The sequence below is a fragment of the Odontesthes bonariensis genome, chromosome 22, assembly GCF_027942865.1.
Source record: "Odontesthes bonariensis isolate fOdoBon6 chromosome 22, fOdoBon6.hap1, whole genome shotgun sequence".
NCBI lineage: Eukaryota > Metazoa > Chordata > Actinopteri > Atheriniformes > Atherinopsidae > Odontesthes > Odontesthes bonariensis.
The window spans coordinates 2,111,797-2,136,020 of record NC_134527.1 but is presented as its reverse complement, the minus strand read 5'-3'; the positions used below and the strand labels follow the sequence as shown (position 1 = coordinate 2,136,020).

The 24,224-nt window shown below is 41.4% G+C and overlaps 1 protein-coding gene across 1 annotated transcript in view; it reads right to left on the bottom strand.

Moving 5' to 3' along the window:
• dcc (DCC netrin 1 receptor) overlaps positions 1-24,224 on the bottom strand; it is a 368,701-nt gene that overhangs the window by 223,586 nt on the left and 120,891 nt on the right. The window contains exons 4-5 of the mRNA XM_075455474.1: positions 20,080-20,230; positions 18,607-18,743 (exon numbers count right to left, since the gene is read on the bottom strand). Coding sequence (XP_075311589.1) covers positions 18,607-18,743; positions 20,080-20,230 — 288 coding nt within the window. The remainder of the gene's footprint in view (positions 1-18,606; positions 18,744-20,079; positions 20,231-24,224) is intronic.

Genomic DNA, 24,224 nt, shown 5'->3' with positions numbered 1-24,224 from the left:
CGCTATTTCTCCAAATTGAATTCGCCACCACGCTTTGTGCCTCTGATCCCATTCATTCACCGCCATATATCCAAGGAGAATTACCCTTGCTCAGCTCATTCTTATTGTAATTTAGCCAATGATCCGATCCTTTCAGGGTCATGTGACCCCACTGAGAAAAGCCACATTCGAACAGAGCAGCACTACTAGCTGCCCTTCCCCAGCGGAACTGTTTCAGTCTGCATTCCCACATGAGTCGGACCTGATAGGGACTGATGCGGCGCAGCCGTCTGCGACAGCAACGTGCTACTTTAGCGCCACATTAAACAACAAAACAATAGAAAAACCCGCAAAAAGTAAGGTCCATTTATCAGTGGCTCTGTCCATGTTGTTGTCTTCGTAGCTGCAACAGTAGTTTTTAAAGATGGCGGGGCAGGGCCGGGGTGGGCCATTTTCTCAGTCCAGGAATTTAATTCAAATTCAGGCCACTCTGATATGGAGGAGGAATTTGAGTCCATGAAAAAAGATAAAACAAACAAAAAACATTCGTGTTCAGTCGGAAATGGATAGAAATCAACAAGAAAACAGATTCTTCCTTTCACATCAAAGCGTCGTGCCCGCGCGGTGTCCGGATAAGTGCTCATTGCAACTTGAAAATAGAACAGTCTATTCCCTGCACGGGCTAGAGCGGGCTCAGCTCACATTATAATAAATGGAAGGGGAAGGCTTGAACATGAAACATGATGCTGATTCCCGCGGATAGAACGCGCGTGCAGACTCTCCAGTAATTAAAAAAGGCAACTAAACACCCCAACGTGCTCGCGCTGCCCCTTTCCTGCCATACTGCCCCTGTCCCTGTGCACGCGAACCATGTACAATATTTGCATACAGCCCTTCTAAATAATTATATTTATTTTAATTGCATGTTTGAGATGCATTTAATAACAAATATCAAACAACAAATGTGATCGCCCCTATTTAATATTGCGTTAGTAACCACATGTGCGCGCCTGTGGGAATGCAGGCTACAGTTGATGAGGAGATAAAGAGTGATAAAGCGTTAATTGTTCATTAGAACTGGAATGTAAAGAAAGTGTTCGGGTCTTCTTTGAATATAGGAATACACTTCTAAATCATATAAATTGTGAGATTTTACATATTTAACAACAAAAGCTGTCAGATAACAGTTGAGTTGACATTGCAAACGTTTGCCACGTTATAGCCTATTTGATCAAATTCACAACCAGGCCTATTATCCATATCTCTCAGTAACCTACCAGCTTGTCTTGAGAAGATATCTGTCAATTTGGCACATTTGGCTGCCACCTCCTGTCTTTTTTTGAGCTTAGCCCTCTCTGTTCCACCTGGCCTCTTTCTACCCTCCATCACTAACGCGCTCTGTTTCGCGCCATTGTTATTTAAAAGACGAGCCATGGGCCAAACCATCTGAAACATTTGGGAGGAGAGAATTCCCTTACATGGTAGAACCTATTTAATCTGCTGTGATGCAGCAGGCGGCTGCGCTGCAATGGTGAATTTATGCAGACTACAGTTGAATTGATATTAATGCAAGAATAAGATAAGTGACAAAAATTAGTTACAGCTATTTTCCCCATGGGCCAAGCAGCCCAGGTCGATGGTTTGGGCCGGGATAGGTCCCGGATAATACCAATGCCAAACCGGCATTGTGGCGGGGCCACAAGGAGCGGAAATCTGACAAGGGGCGGAGCTACCAACCACCAAACACCTCCGTCAAATGTGTTGCTATGGAACCCAGAACCAGCCTAGGAGTAAGGAGCTGAAATGGTTCCAGGAACTGAGGGCCGTGGCCCCTAGTTCCTATTCCTGAAAAGGTTATAGGTTAAATGTTCCTACTTCTAAATCATCACAGATCCAATGATTTTGGTTGGATTTTTCCAATCTTTTCTATGGAATGAGTATACTGCTTGGTGAATGGCATATTGACAGATGTCATAATTTGGGGGAATAATTGATTGCCAATGAAGTAAAGATGAAAATATTGGAAAAAAGTTTAAAAAAAAAACGCCTGATTTCTTTGCATTAAATTGAGCCAAAATCATGTAGAAATGTATTTTAAGAGTTATAATTTATCATTTTTAATTGGATGTTGTCTCCACATGTGTTCTGTGCATCTGGAATGCATTTATTGACAGCTTACGCAACCCACTGAGGATTCGTGGAAAATTGCAATTTTCTAACATTTTCTATTAAAAAAGTGAAGGGTACATACACTAAAATGGCCACAATGTTTTTTTCCGCGATGTTTCCCGGCAGAGCAGACCCTCTGATTATTGCTTCTTAGGGTCAAAGTGAACATAAAAAACACAAATAAAAAGTATGGCAGACCGTGTCAGGTTCAACCCACTTTATTGAGCTTTTGAGACTCCCTGACTATACGGGGGGAATGTGCCTGGAGGCAAACAGCCATCCACGCTCACACTCACTCGGGTCCATTTAAAGTCACACATTAACCTGTTTGGTGGGAGGAACCCGGAGAGAACCCACGCCTGTGCAGGGAGAACATGCAAACTCCACACAGAGAGGCCTGGGATCTGAACCAGCAACCTTCTCTGCTGTGTTCCTCCACACATTTCTTTCCTCTTGGTCATCGTGCAGCCGGTTAAAGGCTTCATCAGCTTTCAGAAGCCCACAGACCTTTAGCTTTTTTTTTTTGTCTTTCGATTACAAATTCCTCGTGTTGTGAAATCCGTTTGAAGCTCGTGTGTTATTAATGGAACATTAATGGAACATTAGGCTGCTTTGCCGAGCAGCACGCGGGGCCAACATGATGCTTTTCTCCAGCCTGCTGTGTGGGCGTGCACGTTTGAAGCAGCATGATTCTGCAGTTACCGTCCTCTGAAGGAGACGCTCCCATTGACAAAGCTTAACGAGGCTGCGTAATTTCTCCGCTGAATGAGGAGCGATAAATTTTTCTCTCCTTTCTGAACACAGAAGTGAGAGACGGCTGTGATCTCGGAGGGTTTCGCCATCAAATGCGGCTCACAGCTGGAACGCAGACCTCCAGCCGGCCGCCGCTGCGGGGCTCTAATGGGTAAAGGCGTAGTCATCGTGACGGGATGACACAGTGGATATTTATAAAGCCAAATCATCTCAGCGTGACCCTCGCTGCTCAGCAGCCATGACCCAATTCCTGTCAGGTCAGGACAGCCGTGGCCCCGCTGAGAGGTACCGACAGGCGGAGACACCCGGGCTGGAATCATCCACCCCTCCGGCTCCGTTTGGTGGAGCAGGTGAAGCCAGCGTGAGGGTAATCGTGTCAGACAAACCGAAAAAGAGAGAGAAATCTGGCCGTCTGTGACACCGAGGTGCACAGAAAAGGAGGAAGCACGGAGAGAACAGAGCGAGGTCAGAGGTCAAACGAGCTCGGATGCAAAGAGAAGTCCTTTCTGTTAAAGACCTGCTCGCAGAGCGACAGTTTGTGCTAAAAATGAAGGATTAAAACGACCTTTAGGTCTTAGATCAACTACCCAGAAGTATTATACTTTGGCTGTGTTCGAAACCGCCTACTTCACAATACATACAACGTACTACATACTGCATACTGCATACTACATACTACATACTGCATACTGCATACTACATACTACATACTACATACTGCATACTACATACTACATACTACATATTACATAATGCATACTACATACTACATACTACATACTACATACTGCATACTGCATACTACATACTACATACTACATACTACATATTACATACTGCATACTACATACTACATACTGCATACTGCATACTACATACTTCCATACTGCATACTACATACTGCATACTGCATACTACATACTGCATACTACATACTTCCATACTGCATACTACATACTGCATACTACATACTACATACTGCATACTGCATACTGCATACTACATACTTCCATACTACATACTGCATACTGCATACTACATACTGCATACTGCATACTGCATACTACATACTTCCATACTGCATACTACATACTGCATACTGCATACTACATACTGCATACTACATACTTCCATACTGCATACTACATACTGCATACTGCATACTACATACTACATACTGCATACTGCATACTACATACTTCCATACTGCATACTACATACTGCATACTGCATACTACATACTGCATACTACATACTTCCATACTGCATACTACATACTGCATACTGCATACTGCATACTACATACTGCATACTACATACTTCCATACTGCATACTACATACTGCATACTGCATACTACATACTGCATACTGCATACTACATACTGCATACTGCATACTACATACTACATACTACATACTGCATACTGCATACTACATACTGCATACTACATACTACATACTGCATACTACATACTGCATACTACATACTGCATACTACATACTGCATACTGCATACTACATACTACATACTGCATACTACATACTGCATACTGCATACTACATACTGCATACTACATACTGCATACTACATACTGCATACTACATACTGCATACTGCATACTACATACTACATACTGCATACTACATACTACATACTGCATACTACATACTACATACTGCATACTACATACTGCATACTACATACTGCATACTGCATACTACATACTACATACTGCATACTACATACTGCATACTACATACTGCATACTACATACTACATACTGCATACTACATACTGCATACTACATACTACATACTGCATACTACATACTGCATACTACATACTGCATACTACATACTACATACTACATACTACATACTACATACTGCATACTACATACTGCATACTACATACTACATACTGCATACTACATACTGCATACTACATACTGCATACTGCATACTACATACTACATACTGCATACTACATACTGCATACTACATACTGCATACTACATACTCATCGATCAGACAGTATGCAGAGCGTTTACCCACAATGCATCTCGCTCCTGCCCGAGCCAAAATCAGCCGGCCTGAAGCTGATTTCTCTTAAGCTCTAAACTCTGTAAACTTTAGCAACATTTGAAACATTTTCAGGCGAGAAAGTAGTCGTTTAGATCCCCAACGTGTTGAAAACCTGACAAAATACCGGCTGTTTACAATTTTGTTCCCAACGAATTCGGCGCTATTAAAGCTAGCCGCAGTGAGCAACGCACTTCCGGTTCTTTTCACAAAATAAAATACCCGTTGCCTTTTATCATAGGGAAAGCCATTACCATACAATTGGTGCTTTTGTTTTGAAAACAGGAAGTGAACCTACCCTCGTTGTAGCTAGCTTGAAACTGCCGTTTTGACAGGAAATGACGATCGGCGACGTCAAGTTACGTTGCATCTTGGGTAGTTTGAGTATGAGTAGTAACCTCATGATGCATACCCAACATTTCGGAGAATCTAGTATGCATCCGGGAACTTAAAAAAAGTTAAAGTTAGTAGGAGTAGTAGGAGTAGTAGGAGTAGTATGCGGTTTCGAACACAGCCTTTGACTCAATGGGAAGGAAGGAAGTGTCGATGGTGAAAAAGATTCATCCTAAACCTTTAAAACAATCAGAAAACACAGAGATGAGCAGATGGTGAAATCGAACAGATGTCTGAGGCTGAGCCCCGGCTTTTCTTTTTTTTAGAGGAAGATACACCTTCACTGGAGCTGTAGTTAAGACAAAAAAGAGCAGGATAAATAGCACCTAGAGCACTGAGCTCGTGGGTGAAGTCACACTGGGATCTTTTTCTCGTTTCCCTCCACGACTTGATGAGTTCCGATCCCGGATTACAGAGCTGAAACACAAAGGATCGCTCCGGCGGGTTTGATTCATCAGCCTCCGTTTGGCACATTAAAAAACTCACGATGGAGCGAAAGGAAATGAGCAGCTGCTGCGTGCTGGTCAGACTGAGACGGATTAAACAGTTTTACCGTACATGACCAAAGAGCCGGCAACACTTTAATCTGCAGCAGTGGGGAAGAGGAGCTAAGCTGCACCAAAACCCTGGAATTCACCGAGTTTTCCACAAACGCTGGACGTGCAGATGTCTGCTTCACTTTGGCGTGCATCACCAAAATGCTCAAAGATGAGCAATAAATCAGATTTGTGTGTAAGAACTTTGCTTTATCCTCTCCCGTCGGGGGTCTTCCTTTGGTACGTCAGTAACCTGGAAACCTTGAAATCATAACAAATGTTCAGCTTGCTTCTGTTTTGACTAACATGTGACCTCCAACACATCTTGTTAATGTGTTCACTTTGAGTTGGAGAGCATGAATAGTTGTGACTCTTAACAGTCACTTCAGGCTCGTTTCATTCAGCTGGAGAGAGAAAAATCTCAAGAAGATATGAAAAAAAGACACAAAATTTGCAGAGTTTACACTCAGTGGGGTCACATGGCTCTGAAAGGATCGGATTATTGGCTAAATTACAATCAGACTGAGTTATTAAGTGCATGTAGACACCTTAATCTGACTAAGAACTGGATCGGATGGGATTCAGACCCCGAGATAACTGGGCTGAAAGTCACTCTAAACCTGCTTGTAGACGCTGAAGCACGTGGTGAATCAGACTTTGCGTTCTGCGCATGCTCCAGATGTTTTCCCGGGGTCGTGACCCGGAAATCAAAGGAGACGATATTCCTGTTGTTGTCGCCGTCAGAAAGAAACAAACAACGCGATGGAGAATGCTCCGTTGGGCATCGAGTTTGTGCAACAAGCAGCTCATCACAGAGCAAATGTAGAGGGACGTAGCTTCATCTGGCTCTGCGTTCTCCATCTTTCTCCAATGCCTGAGTTTGTTGTTGTTGTTGGTGGTGAAGAGGTCAACAGGAAGTGGCTCTATTAGCAACAGCTGGAATGGGTACAGCGCCACCTATCATACCGGGGTATGACACGCTTTGTGCCTCTGATCCCATTCATTCACCGCCAGATATCCAAGGAGAATTACCCTTAATAACTCATTCTGATTGTAATTTAGCCAATAATCCGATCCTTTCAGGGCCATGTGACCCCACTGAGTGGCTTAAATATCACTCTCTGATGGTTTGAAACAGGTTATGTGCACAAGTAAACACTCACAGAAATTAGTAGGATAAAAAAAATGTGCAATAAATACATCTTAAATGCACTTCAGGGGCCTTATTTTTGCCTTATTTACTTGAGTGGAAACACAACAGATTCAGGGTGAAATAACACCAATTTTTTTGTGCTTTTGGTTGTTTGTCATCGTCTCCTTTTTGCTTTCCTTTGAGCTAAAATGAAGCTAACATTGAGAACATCGATATGATCCACATGAGAGTTAGAGCCGAATGCTTTGGATTCCTTTTGTTCGCAGCCACAGAGGAGAAAGAAACAAACAAAAAGCCTCGTGCAGCTGCAGGAAAACGCAGAACATACAGAGAAAAGATGTGGACAACCAACATCTGTTGCATCTTTCTGTAGTCTGCTCCTGAGTGAGATACATTCTGACATGTTTGGAGAAGATTTTCTTTGAGCTAGCTGGCAGTGATCCTTTGAGCTAGCTAAACTAATCACATAATTGGACCCATATGTGCACCGAACACACACCGCTGCAGCCTTCATTTTGAACACAGTAGAAGCTGTAACTTCCAAACACTTTCACAATTTACTCCGTTAGCTTCGTTGATTTAAACCGTTCAATTCCCAATGATACCTCAAATCAAACGTACATACACTGGAAAAAATTTCCCTCCAAAACTAAGTGAAAAAACAACAAATAAAAGACGTTTTTGCTTGAAATAAGCAAAAAAAAATCTGCCAATGGAACTAGTGAAAATCGGCTTGTCAAGATTTCTTGAAATAAGATGTGATATTTAGGACTTTTGAGATAAAAGTGATCTTGAAATTAGCTTAAAAACCTCTTCAAATGTAAAAAAAAAAAGCTTGTTTCATATGATATGTGACTCAAAACAATTTGTTTTCAAGACCTTTTCATTTAACAAGATATTCCAGATGTATTGTCTTCAAACAAGTCCCTATATCCCAAGGACTCAGGTCAGCTGGTCCAGTCCAGAGTCCAGACTAAACATGGAGAAGCAGCATTTAGCTGTTATGCTGCAAACAAGTGGAACAAACTGCCAGTGGAGATTAAACTTTCACCAAATGGAGACATTTTTAAATCCAGGTTAAACACATTTCTGTTCTCATGTGTCTATGCATGAAATCTGCACGATATCTTTGAACTTATCTGGACTGTTGCTTGTTTTTAAATTCACTTAAATGATTTTATTTGTTTCTCTTTATATTCTTTTATGTATTTTTAATGCTTCTCACACTCCCTGCTGCAATGCTTTTATTTTATGTGAAGCACTTTGAACTGTTTGTACATGAAATGTGCTACAAATACATTTGATTTGATGTGATATGGCTGAAATGGTGCTTGTTAGGCAGTTGTGTCTTATATCAACACTGGAAAAAAATGCCCCTCCAAAAATAAGTAAAAAAACAACAAATAAAAGACGTTTTTGCTTGAAATAAGCAAAAAAATCTGCCAATGGAACTAGTGAAAATCGGCTTGTCAAGATTTCTTGAAATAAGATGTGATATTTAGGACTTTTGAGATAAAAGTGATCTTGAAATTAGCTTAAAAACCTCTTCAAATGAAAAAAAAAAGCTTGTTTCATGTGAAGTATGACTCAAAACAAGATGTTTTCAAGACTTTTTCATTTAACAAGATATTCCAGATGTATTGTCTTCAAACAAGTCCCTATATCTGGCTGAAATGGTACTTGTTAGGCAGTTGTGTCTTATATTAAGTGTAATGAGATATTTTGACTAGAAATGAGACAAATATACTTGGTAAGACTTTGATTTTTTCCAGTGTATGAGAAAGTGTTTCTTAAACACTGTTTTCATCCAGTTTAGAGCCACAAAGCAGCACTTTTGGCACATTTGGCCCATCATCCATCCTCCCAGTGAACAGCATCCAGGTCTGAGCTGCACTGTTGGCATATTGACACACTTAAATCCTCCTTCTGTATTAGTAGACTTCCCTTTCTCCGCGGGAGCCCATTCAGCGTGCCTCCCATCTCTCCTTTTCTTTCATTCTTTCATGTCTTTCACTCGGCGGTTGACTGTCTTTGAGTGAATGACGGCGGGGCCAGCCGGCAGGCTCAGCGGGGGAGTTTGGCAGCTTGTTAAATGTTTTCTAAAACACCCACAGTAATTCACGGAGCCTGTAATTAATCAGAAGAGGATCCCCGCAGGCCACCACCAGGAGGATGTGTGTGTGTGTGTGTGTGTGTGTGTTCCATCTTTCTTATGGAGAGACGTAATTATTCTGCAGCAAAGTGAGACAATCACCACGGACCACAGAGACTAAACCAATCGCAGCTTTAAAGCTGTGAATCAGTGTGAGTGTTTTTAATGATTTTTGTGTGTGTTTGATTGACTGCACTGGTGTCTCTAAGAGCCCAAGAGGGGAGTAGCTGGACTGTACCTGCAATTTAGCTCAACAATAATGTGAGAACAGTGCACAAAGTTTGGTTGGTTGGGTCTAATATCGTGGGTTGCTGTCTGTTTTTGGATGGTTGCTCCAGTTTAATAAAGTCAACTTAGGCTGTGTTCGAAACCGCCTACTTCTACTACTACTCCCACTACTCCTACTAACTTTAACTTTTTTTAAGTTCCCGGATGCATACTAGATTCTCTGAAATGTTGGGTATGCATCATGAGGTTACTACTCATACTCAAACTACCCAAGATGCAACGTAACGTGACGTCGCCGATCGTCATTTCCTGTCAAAACGGCAGTTTCAAGCTAGCTACAACGAGGGTAGGTTCACTTCCTGTTTTCAAAACAAAAGCACCAATTGTATGGTAATGGCTTTCCCTATGATAAAAGGCAACGGGTATTTTATTTTGTGAAAATAACCGGAAGTGCGTTGCTCACTGCGGCTAGCTATAGTAGCGCCGAATTCGTGGGAACTAAATTGTAAACAGCCGGTATTTTGTCAGGTTTTCAACACGTTGGGGATCTAAACGACTACTTTCTCGCCTGAAAATGTTTCAAATGTTGTTAAAGTTTACAGAGTTTAGAGCTTAAGGGAAATCAGCTTCAGGCCGGCTGATTTTGGCTCGGGCAGGAGCGAAATGCATTGTGGGTAAACGCTCTGCATACTGTCTGATCAATGAGTATGCAGTATGGAAGTATGTAGTATGCAGTATGTAGTATGTAGTATGCAGTATGTAGTATGTAGTATGTAGTATGCAGTATGGAAGTATGCAGTATGCAGTATGTAGTATGTAGTATGCAGTATGTAGTATGTAGTATGCAGTATGCAGTATGTAGTATGCAGTATGCAGTATGTAGTATGTAGTATGCAGTATGCAGTATGTAGTATGCAGTATGCAGTATGTAGTATGTAGTATGCAGTATGCAGTATGTAGTATGCAGTATGTAGTATGCAGTATGCAGTATGTAGTATGTAGTATGTAGTATGTAGTATGGAAGTATGCAGTATGCAGTATGTAGTATGCAGTATGTAGTATGTAGTATGCAGTATGTAGTATGTAGTATGCAGTATGCAGTATGTAGTATGCAGTATGCAGTATGCAGTATGTAGTATGCAGTATGCAGTATGTAGTATGTAGTATGCAGTATGCAGTATGTAGTATGCAGTATGTAGTATGCAGTATGTAGTATGTAGTATGTAGTATGTAGTATGTAGTATGTAGGAGGCGGTTTCGAACACAGTCTTGGTGTGCTTCTTGTTCTAATACTGCTGCCCTGATGATGGAGTGAATCCTTACAACAGCACTATGATACGAGCTTCGGCGTCATCAGGGATTGATGTCTGAAGTTTGAGAAATACCGGACGGTTTCTCCTCCAACCTGGATAAGTTTGTTTTTCCTTTTTCCCTCCCAGCAGCAGCATCGGCCGGCTGAGCTAACAGCAGCTCGGTGAATATGACGGATGGCGGCGATGCTGACTCAGTTTCTCACAGCTTTCATTAAGCTGCTAACAGGAACTGGCTAATGAGCCAGGCTGCACTCATTATTATGGAAAACAACACACATTTGTTATCCTAATCATCTAATCATAGTCACTGCCCTGTGGAGTCAGAACGCACGCTTCTCCATACATCACCTCACTGTGGATGTTCACAGTCGAAATGTCTCCATTTGGGCAAAGGAAAGGTGTAATGGGGCATCTTAGAGGGGCACAACACACTTCCTCATTTAATGTTCACGTCCAACAGAAACTGGAGACGTGTCAAACAGCAACGTTCATTCTCTTGCTTTTACCATTTGCATTCACTTTGCTGCTTTTTAAAGGAGCATTGCAAAGCTCTCGTCATGGAAAGTTAAAGTCAGACTTCCTGAAGGTCCACTGCTGGTGATGCAGAGCCTCTGAAGCCCTGGCACAACATGGCCTGGACCCTTTTTTTTAAAGGAAGTTTTAATGTGGAATGAATAAACTTGAATAAACTTGAATAAACTTGAATAAACGTGAGCTTTTTGCAATGAACCAAACAGCTTTGAAAGCTATTCAGATGTGAAATGTGGACAGAATCACCACAGACAGCTGCGCTGAAGGTAATGAGGCCTTTTTGTTCATTAACCCAAACAGCTTATTAGTGTCCGGCTGCCTTTGACAAGCAGGAAGATGCTTCCACTAATGTAGAGTAGAGTAGAGTAGAGTAGGATAGAATACAATATAATAGAGTAGAATATAATATAATATCATATAATAGAGTATAATATAGTAGAATACAATAGAGTAGAGTAGAATAGAATAGAATATAGTAGAATAGAGTAGAATAGGATATAGTAGATTTGGGTAGAGTAGAATAGAAAAGAGTAGAGTAGAATAGAATAGAATAGAATGGAATATAGTAGAATAGAGTAGAATAGGATATAGTAGAATAGGGTAGAATAGAAAAGAGTAGAGTAGAATAGAGTAGAATAGGATATTGTAGAATAGAATAGAGTAGAATAGAAAAGAGTAGAGTAAAATATAGTAGAATACAATAGAATAGAGTAGAGTAGAATAGGATATAGTAGAATACAATAGAGTAGAATAGAAAAGAGTAGAGTAGAATAGAATAGAGTAGAATAGAAAAGAGTAGAGTAGAGTAGAATATAATATACTAGAATATAGTAGAATAGAATAGAGTAGAGTAGAAAAGAATATAGTAGAATAGGATAAGTAGAGTAGAATGGAGTACAGTAGAATAGAGTAGAATATAATATAGTAGAATAGAATAGAGTAGAATGGAAAAGAATAGAGTAAATTGGATAGAGTAGAGTAGAATAGAATATAGTAGAATAGGATAGAGTAGAATAGAAAAGAGTAGAGTAGAATAGAGTAGAATAGAATATAGTAGAATAGAATAGAGTAGAATGGAATAGTATAGAATGGAGTAAATTGGATAGAGTAGAGTAGAAAAGAATATAGTAGAATAGGATAGAGTAGAATAAAATAGAATAACTTTAGCACATTTATAATTATGATGTTTTAGATCATAGCTTTGCTGCTGTATTGTTTAAAATGTATTTTCTTTTTAATTTTTTTCTCCTATAAGCTGAGTCACACCTGAGAAGAAAAAAAAACATCAGTTTTCTGTTAAATTCTCCCCATCCGCAGCACTGAGGCAGGTGACGTCATCAGGACGATTCGCAGCCATGTTTCCCAGCCTTAACGAGCATAAACTCACAAATAAAAAATAACTTTTACTCTCTTTGATCCCTCCTTTTTTGGAGCAGTTGTGTTTGACCCAAGGGATGAGTCTTAAAAAACACTGAATTTCATAAATTAAACTTTCAGACCCTCTTCTCACCAATATGCTGTTAACACAGCCCCCCCCCCCCGGAGCTTGGTGTTCTCGTACCCTTCATGGATGTCTTCATCAATCCAGCGATGTGTTTTTGGGAACGAGCCACTAATGTTTACATGTGAGAATACAGCATAATGATCAGATCCCAGATGCTGAAATACTGAGAGCTCGGTCTCCTCCTGTTTGTGTAAACACGGGATGTTTGTGGGCAAATACGAGAGTCGGGTGTAGGCTGAATATGAATGTGATGCGGGAAACACAAAGACTCATATGGGACGCCTAAACAAAGACATGAAGGCATGGAGACGAGCAGAGGAGCCCAGCTGGAAGGAGAATGGGAACCTGAAGGTTAATTTGCAGATTTGCTCCTGAGAGTCGAACAAACAACAGCTGCTTCTGTTTGATTCCAACTCTCTCTGCTCACAGGAAATAAATACTGCCTTCTGTTTCATTATACTGACGGATTCCAAATGTGGGAGCAATCGGATGCACTTATCTGATGATTGTCCCAGCTGTCAAAGTACGGTGTATCAATTAAACTATGAAAGATGGACCTTTTCTGGGCTGATTTTGGGGCATAGAGTTTGGATAGTTCCCCGGTGTTTGAACACATCCAGGCGTAAAGGTTCAGCAACTTTTGACAGACACTCAGTGGGGTCACATGGCACTGAAAGGATCGGATTATTGGCTAAATTACAATCAGACTGAGTTATTAAGTGCATGTAGACACCTTAATCTGACTAAGAACTGGATCGGATCGGATTCAGACCCCGAGATAACTGGGTTGAAAGTCACTCTAAACCTGCTTGTAGACGCTGAAGCACGTGGTGAATCAGACTTTGCGTTCTGCGCATGCTCCAGATGTTTTCCCGGGGTCGTGACCCGGAAGTCAAAGGAGACGATATTCCTGTTGTTGTCGCCGTCAGAAAGAAACAAACAACGCGATGGAGAATGCTCCGTTGGGCATCGAGTTTGTGCAACAAGCAGCTCATCACAGCCCAAATGTAGAGGGACGTAGCTTCATCTGGCTCTGCGTTCTCCATCTTTCTCCAATGCCTGAGTTTGTTGTTGTTGTTGGTGGTGCAGAGGTCAACAGGAAGTGGCTCTATTAGCAACAGCTGGAATGGGTACAGCGCCACCTATCATACCGGGGTATGACACGCTTTGTGCCTCTGATCCCATTCATTCACCGCCATATATCCAAGGAGAATTACCCTCGCTCAGCTCAGTCTGATTGTAGGTGATCCCAGCCTTAGAAACATACAGAAACTCCCGGAACTGCTGCTTACGTGAGGAGCAGATGGCATGAAGACTATGTGAGATTAATCCGACTTTCCGAGCCGGATCCGACTTCACATGGGGTTCAGATTCAAAATCGGACTTGGATCAGGGAAATTGCGACATCCGTGTACAAATTAATTGGTAAATTAGTCAAAGTAACGGGACATTAATCATCGGTTTTATTGGCGATGTTTGCCGCCTTAAGTACGGACGGGATGGGGGGGCATAGTTTATTACCCACTATGAATCTGGGTAATAAATGTATAAGATATTAGGAGTGAATCCTCACCAGATATTTTGTCAGTTTTCTATATATTTTTAGCCTAATTTGACACTAAAAGTTATTAAGGCTGATTTTAACGTGACAAACAAATGGCTCCTCAGTCACTGGTAAAAGTCTCGATCTGAACCAACGTTCCAGCTTTCTGCAGGAAACTGAACATATTGGTGAAACATTGGCACGAACAGCGGCGTCTCTTTGATGTTTCTGGTTTATCATCGTGACAGACTGAGCAGAGAGAAGCCAGGCGGAGAAACTGCCAGTTCAGAACAGACCGAATCACCAGGAGTTCTGGTGTCCCGTCCCAATGCTAACGACAGCTGTCCTGCAGACGAGCTGGAGTTGGACCTGAGGAAAAGTCTCACAATGTGTGACCCCCTGCTGGAGATCAATGCTTCCGAGTAAAGGATCAGACGGGCAAGCTGGCATTCCTGGCAAATGGCAACTCCGTGGACTGAAAGGCCCAAAAAGTGGCCCACTGGATGCTGGAACACCCACCTAAATGGGGGGTAATGCTGTCTGATAGACACTCCCTGTTCTGCAGGGTCGGCACGGGCCAAACCATCATCACCTCCTGCCACACAGATCTTGGACCGGTCCAATAAGAGAGGTCAAAATAAATGACAAAAAGAAATGGATACCACTTAAGCCAAAATTATGCATCTTAAATCTCCACCCAGAGGGCTTCATTACCACCCAAAAAGTCAAATCTTTGCTGAACATTTGTTTCTTGGAAGCCAAACGATGCATTCCCTGCTCTTGGAAGTCGGACACGCCTTGTGCTACAGCACAATGGTTGAGGGGATTGACCTTTCATGTTGCTTTAGAAAAGAAACTTGATAAGTTTTGGAAAATATTCCATATTTTCTATAATTTTCTTGAGAGTAACATTATGGATGTAGATGGTTGGATGGATGACAAATAGGACTTAGTTGTCTTTATTTGATTTATTTATTTATTTAATCTCTGGTCTTTTTATTTGGTTTTTGTCTTGTTTTTTGTTTTCTTTATTTATGATTGTAGCGTGGATTTGTGTGAGTACAAGCCATATGCTTGCTTTATTTACGCTTTATTACTTTATTTATTATAAGTTCCCTTTCTCTATTTTGTTTATTATTTTTTTTATGTACCTTACTGTGCCATCGTGCTGTTTTGTATTGATCTCTGTTTGTTTATAAAATGAACAAAATTCAAAATAAATGTTTAAAAAAAGAAAAAGAAATGGATCAAAGCCCCAAAAAGATGCAACATGGCATGAAAAATGTGAGAAAAAAGCAGTAATAAACTAAGATAGTCGAGTTTAAACCAACTGAACCCACTCCCAGTAACAGCATGTGCACGTTGCATGAACTATTAAAGACGTTGAAAGTTGTTGTTAAGGCGAGACACGGCAGGCAAAAACAGGGATTTCATCCAGTGGTTCAATTTTGAGATTATGGGCCAGTCTACTCTTCAATATGTGTTCTTTCAACCTGCTATAAAGAAATTGTATTCAATATTAGTATTACTAAGGGCCTGAGCATTTATTCTGTTTTTGAGCAATTGTTTCCAATACAAATGATTTGAATTCCCCTATTTAAATCTTTAAATGCCGTTTTTTGATTTTTCCAGTATCAATATCTCAGCCTATGGAGCACCTACTAACACCAAACTTTCCAGTTATACACTTAACAGTATTCCAAAGATATTTATGGAAGGATTTGTTGATAAATCCTTCCTGGCCTGATTTATGTGACATTATAATAAAAAAATATGTTGAAAATCGATGTTTTTTAGGCTATGGGCAGTATATTTTGATTTCCTAGGAAATGAAAGCAGATATCCTGAAATCCCTCTGTAATTTTCTTTTCATGTTGTGTGTAAACAAAATGAAAAAAGAATTTTTCACCTGGCTTTATCATATGTTCAGATCTAGCTTCCGGAAATATATGCAAATTTGCGCATATTTAATGAGATAATGCATCATTTGCATAATTAAACATACAAATTTCTAAAACTTGTAATAAATGTTTTTTTCATACTTGTATAAGTAATCAACTGAGGATGTTTCATGGTGATATCTATTATTTTAAAATATTACCCTATTCACCTGTGGTGTCTCGCCTTAAACATAAATAGACCCAAAATAAGTTGCTGGATTGGCCATGTCGAACTGCTTCTAACAAAAGTCAGATCTGCTTTTTTTTGTGAGCACAGATGGAGGAAAAAGTATTTTCAGGCCTCCGGGTGTCGTTTGAAAGCTGACCTAATTTCCACAGCGGCCACTGGGAAAACGAGCAGCGCGGCGATGTTCCTGGGGTGATGTTGCGGGTCTGTGTGCGCTGGAAGCGTTCCCACAGGCTCTGCTGACGCCCTGTTTCCTCGGAGCTCACGGCTCCTCTATGCAGAATGCCTCAATCCAAAATTAAAAGGACACTTTTTTATATTTTTGATTGCAGGACCAGTCATTACAAGCCAGAATGTAGGAAAGGAAAATAGCAAATATACCAGTTTTTTTTAATTATACGTGACATTAGCGATGCATGCTAATGTTGCACCTGGTTGTTTCCTTGTTTTTTCGTTAAGTTATACCCTTATCAACAAAGAAAATACCAAAAAATCATGGAGTCGGGTCTGAAAACTGACGGTATTTCAGTCGTTATTACGCTTTGTTCTGAAGTAAACAGAGCGGATGTGTAGAAAATCAACGGAAAGGCACATACCTTTTTTTTAATTATACGTGACATTAGCGATGCATGCTAATGTTGCACCTGGTTGTTTCCTTGTTTTTTGTTAAGTTATTCCCTTATCAACAAAGAAAAAGGCCTTTTTTACCTTCACATCTTGTCTAAATGCAGCTTTATACAGTAGATCCATTACTGGATGTTTGCAGCCATTTATTAGCCAGGTTTTTATTGGCTTCCACCAACATGAAGAGGAAAAAAATATGTTTGAGATGTATTTTGCATTTTTAAGGTATACAAAAAGTAACCTCACACGGTCAGCATCACACGGTCAGCATCATCTTCACAGACAGACATGACGAGTTATTCCGAGGTTAAAGTGATTCCTGAGAAAGAGCGCTCTTCCAACACAGTTTTGTTTTTTAAATCTATTTCATCCTTGAGAGAGAGCATTTCTGAGCAGTGACGGTGTTCTAAATCAATAAATAAATGACAAAAAAAATGCCTTTTTGTTGTGGAACAGCAGTCTTTGGTTGTTGATGTTTATTCCAACATGATTTCTCTTTGGTAAACTACAAATATTTTGATATTTGTCATGATAAATGATAAAAAATACAGCATTTTGAAAGAAGTTGCTTCCGACCAAGCAGCCAGCTGCTGTCCTGAAGCAGCTGGAGCAATCAGACAATAAAACACAAACATATTTTATGTATGAGAATCTGCTGAAGCGAACTGAGGTTTTCCATTTCATATTTCATGACTGCATTTGATTCTGGAAGTGATCCTCTGTCCCTGAGATCGTCTCCAGACAGAAGGATTCCTGTCAGCCGAGGGATGTGGACCATTTTCATTCTGTTCGATTCATCTTTTGTTTTAGGGCAGGCTGTTAACATCCCACAGTCAGATTTATTAATGCCTTCTGGAGCTCTGAGTGGCGGCACCGCTTCCTTCTTCTGTTTTCAGCACAGACTGTTTTTGTGAGCATTAATGTGAATTCAGACCACAGCGAGGAGGCTTAACACAGCCTACATTTAGGGCATTTAGGGTTAATGCTACAAGGCGATTAAGGTGGTCAATGCATGGCAACCAACTCTTAACCGCAGAAGCCGTAGAGTTACGACTTTAAAAGGGAAAACACGCTTTTTTGAGGCCCCTCGGGTCTGAAAACGTGTCCTTCACTCAGGATAAATGTCCCTTTCTCAGCCTCCACTTCTGCACGTCCAACCGACTCAAAGTTTAAATCATGCGGCATCCACTGCACCTTGGAAGCATTTGGCTTCATTATTCTTATTAAATTCTCCACAGCGATTATGCAATTCAGCCAACTTTAGAAAGAAACGACCTAATGAGGCTCTATCAGTACTTTGGTTAATGTTTTATATCCACACTGCGTGAGCTGATGACTCCGTGACCTAAAAACCGATTAGGACATAAAGAGCCAGAAACTGGTGCTTTAAAAAGGAGGAATTTTGTGGTAGTTAGACCAAAGCATGCTGCAGGACACACACGAGCGCGTCTTCCTGCCTCGGTTTTATTTGTCTAACTAACAAAATAGCAACATTACTACAGAAAAAGCGCTTCTCACCTAATACGCTGAGCTCTGCGTGCGCGGTGATGTTGTAGTTCTTGTTGGTGGCCGTGCAGCTGTAGCTGCCCGAGTCGTCGTCGGTGACGCTGCTGATGATCAGATTGCTGCCCGCCAGCAGAGAGAACTTCTTGTTCCTGAGGAAACAGGAATGCTTTTAGACTTGAATAAAAGGCGTGCTGCGTTCTTCATGGTAGGACTAATACATCAAAGAAAAGCTCGATTTTTTTGTCTTTTTTCTCAGTCAGTAGGTCACATCAGTAGGGATGCAACGATACAACTTTTTTTCAAACCGATACTTGGATCTGAGTACTTGCTGATACTTCTACCACAAAAAAAATGCAATGAATTGGACGACAGGTTTCCTTTGTCTCACTAGCCTAACCACACTGTTCCTGATTAGCTCGACATCAGGGCGGCCGTGGCTCAGAGTCATCCAATAACCGGAAGGTTGGCAGGTTCGATTCCCACTCTCGCTACTCAAAAAAGATTGGTGGAACTGACAGCTGGGGGGGTGTCAGTCCACCTCCTTTTCATGCTCCAGGTTGGCATCTGTCTCTATGAGTGTGTGACCCTGTGCATGTGCATGTGTGTGTCAACAGGTGCCAACCTGCATGGGTTAAAAGCGGAGGACAAATTTCATGTGTATGCATGACCAATAAATCGGATCTGAATCTTAATCTCCCCCGAGCCGCCAAGCTAAAAAAATACAACGAAAATGACAACAGCCACCCTCTGATCGCGGTCTTCATGCAATTAATTGGTATCGGTTAACTTTAACAGGTACGAGTATGAGTATATTAAGCCTCGTTTCCACGATGCAGTCTGGCACGGGTCGGTTCTCTTTGGGGTCAGCTTGCGTTCCCACTGTACACAGGGGACCCTCAGGGGTGGGCGGAGTGCGTGCCGAAGCGTAAATAGCAAATAACAGCAAATAGCATCCATAATGTGGAACCACCTCCCAGCTTCTTCAGCTTAACGCCACACCGGCTCGCGGTCCGGGTGAAACCACTCTCTGACATTTCTGCGGCAATCAGCTGGAAAACTTTTTGGTTTGGCCCAGCGCCATCGAGCTCCCGCTGCACAGCCTCCTCACCGACACCGGAGAGCAGAGCCTGGAACCGGTCTTGTGTGCTCGCTACCCCAAGCAGAAGGGCTACAGACATGGTAACGGGTTCCATGGTAACGGGTTCCATGGTAACGGGTTCCATGGGACCGGTACGCTTTGGTGGTAGTGGAAACACTGAAATAAGAGAACCGTTCTGAACCGACCCGTACCGGACTGCATAGTGGAAACGGGGCTTTAGAATAGTATCGTCCCCATACCCGATACCAGTATCTGTATCGGTGCATCCCTACATACAACACTTGTGGTTATTCTATCAGATGAACGAAAACAGACTCTGCATGGCTGAGATACGACTGGTTCCCACATGGTTTGAACATTGGTTTAGTCCAACATGCAGTACAGACCAGCTCTGAATGACTTCGTCCCCCCTCCTCCACTGGATGCTGGGGGTCGGGTAGCCGGAGGCGGAGCACTCCAACACGGCGTCTGTCCCCAGCAAAGCTCTCACTCTGGTCGGATGCTGGAGGAACTGCAGGTTTCTGCTCACCCCGGGTTCTAAGAAAGAGGGAGGAAATGAAAGACACGTCACCTGTTTGCTGGTTTCAGGGTTTTTTCTGTTTCTTTAAACAGTTTTAAAACATTCAGGTCACTGGAGGATGCTAAGTTGGCTGTAGGTGTAACGACAGCTCGACTCCGGGCCTCAGACACAAACTAAAGGGTTACTACAGGTTAAAAATAGATGGCCGGACCCCATTAGAATAGGATCCTTGTAGACATTTGCATATGATTACAGGACCACAGACTTCATTGTGCAGGTTTAACCATCAAGGCAACGGGTTTTAGCCGGGTTAACTGTTCGATTATTCTAAAGGAGACGGATGGACGGGTCTGGGAGAGCCAGCCAAGTTCTTCAGCAAAAAGAAAAATATATGACGATTAAAGGTTTAAAGGACGACTGATTAAATATCACCGGTTAATAAAACTTCCACGAGGCCTGATTTATCTTTGGTAAACTACCAATATTTTGATATATTTTGCTTTTCTTGCAACCAAGAGACTCATAAATCTGTTTTAGTGTCAAGTTGATACAAGAAAGCATGAGAACCTGAGCACTCAGAGTCCCAGTTGGCATGATTTCCATCGTTTTGTCCAGTTCTGATACAAACCTGCTGATGGTTGTTTGCTTTTCATCTCAAAGACATGCATGAAAAGCTCATCACTACATTTATGTGACCGGTCCTGTTGTGAGAGCAAAGCTTCTTCTTGCTCACAAACGTGTTTGAGTGTAATTGTTCTGCTGATTATGGGATGCTTTTCTGGTCTTTTCCCTCTGCAGGAACATGAGAGGGAACGGCTCGAAGAGCAAACTGATGCCACAGTTTCTGCTTTTATGCCAACAAGTCGTTGCCTTGTCCCAGAAGACTCGCGTAAATATAAATATATTTATTTCTCTTGTGCGCGCAAGATCATTTACATTAAATGAATGGTTTTCTGACATCCATCCATCCTCTTCTGATGCTGGAGCTCAGCTCATTGAGTCTGATTTACACTCAATGTCAGAAAATTAAATTACTGCAGCAACAACGTGAAATTACAGGATCTACAGCAGCCACTTACTGACAGTATGTGCAGAATAAGAGGCTTTAAACATTTAGTGCAGTTTTACTGTTGTTGCTGAGCTGTTTTTCTAAAAAAAAAAGAAAGAAAGAAAAAAGTTTGAAACCATCTCAGATGGCAGAATTTGAGGCTGTTTAATATTCTCATTCTTATTGTCATCGTCCTGATTGTTTTCACCTGTGCATCTCCTCTGTACCCAGACACACCCACCTGGCCTTCAGCTCAGTGGTGCTTTGATGCGTATATGTGTGCAGTCTATTGCTCTGATTATGTTTGGCAGTCCAGCCACGGCATGAAAGTCCCTAATTAATTAATTTGTACTTGTTGGACAGCGGTGTATGGGAATCTGATGCACCATGGGTGATAAACTGATTAGAGCTTTGATGACCAAGGGGAGCGCACGACTCACAGAGGACTGGGACACCCCCGATCTGTCTCCAATCTCCCTCTGAAAGGTTCCAGTGGCCAAAAATCCAAGGGTGGTGAGGACCTGGCCGTGTGGTGGAATTGAGTTTGATCGGCGTGTTTCTCTCTGGAGTTGTGGCTCCAGCTAGCTGCATATTTGCACATTTTCCTTGGCAATCTAAATCGCGATGTCAACCATTCGTCTGTCTACACGGTCTCGGAACACACGCTCTCTTCCAAGAGCCTGATGCGCTAAGGCATCCAAAAGTAGAGAGTCAGCCGCTGGTTACGCTTCCCATTGACCTTGTTATATACAGAGTCAGATTAACCTTCAATTAGTGCATAATTTAAGTCAAACAGAATAATTTCAGCATCATTATGGGGTATAATGTATTTATTTATTTTTATTTTATAATGTATTATATTTATTTGTTTGCTTCAAAGTAATTAAATATACAATCCATTAGTCAAGCAAACTTGATTGGAATAACAGCGGACTACTTTAGGAAACTCCTACGACAGCTCTGGATCGCTGTAAATTATGTTCGTAGCTGAAAGAAAACGTAAAATACGAAAAGATTGGTGAATGCGCCAATTCTCTTAAATCACTCGTACGGACGACTTAAGAACAAATCTGTGCGTATGGACGGTTGTTGCACGAGGCCCAATGACTCTAAAGCTGGGGGGATGCGACGTTATTCTTTGTGAACGAAGTGCCCCCCCCACTGAGGTGAGACATGAAGAAGAAGGTATTTTTGTAGGAGCTGAGGTCAGCCGCCGCCTTTTGAATCCTGTTGAAACTGATGTTTCCACAAATGAAATGACAGGATTGTCCGACCCTGTTGGTGGGCACCTCAGTGACTACAGCGGCATAATAAACCCTTTAACCCAGGGCCTCTCAAAGTGTGGGGCGCGACAAACGGGAGGAAAGTTTAAATTTGTGTTATTTGATGTTATTGATTTTGATTCATTATAAAATATGATGTTACTTGGTGTTAGTTCAATAAAGTTGAAATGTAGTTTGTCAATATTTTTGTTGGGGCAACAGGGGCAGGTGGGGCTTAGAAATCCCCACTTGTTCAAAGTGGGGAATGACCAAAAAAGTTTGAGAACCACTGCTTTAACCTGCACATGCCCGTACAGTCAGCATCTTTAATCCACTGGCCGGTGGCGTCTACTCCCAGGAGGTCCAAGCCTTCATGTTCTTAGACATTTTCAAACAGACATCATGTCAGAAAAATCGACGGCCGAGGACCCACTCTCTCTCTCCTGTACTGGATCAGGTTGCCCTCAGGTCTGCCCGAAGGCAACCAGGACCTCAAAGAGCATTCAGACAATTTCCTTCAGAAGACAGGAAGTTACATCATAATCCCTTCAGCACACACACGATTACACACACAGCCTTCTGGTTTTATGATTCTAATTCCCGTTATATTGTTTTATCCACAGCAGAACTATTCATATTTCCATTTAATTTAGAGGTTTTTCTTTTAATGAAAAGAATCTGTTAAAAAGTCCATTTACTGTAAATGTGTTTCTTTCCATTAAGTGTTAACAGCACGAGTAAACATTAGTGCCAGGTTTGAAAAACACTCCCACACAAACTGAGCCAACACAAACAAACAAACACAAAGGAGATAAGACACGAAGCTTTAAGACCTTTAAAAAAAAAGGTTCTTTAAAACCGAACACAATGAAACGAGACGCAGGAGGAAGACTCACAGCGGTTTATTTCTCCCCTTTGGTCGGCCACAGAGGCGAATAAAACAGGGATCACAGAGATAATCACTGAGCAACAGCACGAATCCTTTAATAGTTTCAGAGACGCGTCGCCAAGGGAGCCCGTCAGCAAATCAGATGACACGACCACACCAACTATGCAACGCAGAGGAAGAGCCACCAGGAGCCGACCGAGCCGCTCTTCTTCTCTGAAACGTTCAAACGGCGGGTTTCCCAACTTCTTATTGGATTCGTCTTTCAGGCACCGGTTGAATCATTCTTTAATGTTAACAGTCGTAGTTTTGTGTGAATGCTGTGCCAACCCACAGCCTACGAATAAAGTTAATCAATCACTAAAAATGCTCCTTTAGAAAATATTAGGAAAATAGATCTTATATCTCTTCTTTGCTTTTATTGCGCAGGTATCCATCTACATTTTCAATAAAAAAAAAAATCCCTTAAAAATAAATAAAAATAATAATAAAAAATAAAATAAATAGAATAAATAAAATAAATAAAATAATATATTTATATAAATAAATAAAATAAATAATAAAAAATAAAATAAAAAAAATCCCTCTCAGTATGAATTCACAGTAAAAAGGCGTCATATGAGAAGCCCGTCATGTTTAATGAAAATGGAAAATTTGCATCTATGGCCATTAGAGAGTTGCACTGATGTTATTTTACCACTGCAGCAGGATAAATTCACACAGCATGATGGGAACAAATCTGATCTGCTCCAACCTTAAAGGGACAGTTCGCCTCTTCTGACATGAAGCTGTGTAACATCCCATATCAGCAGCAT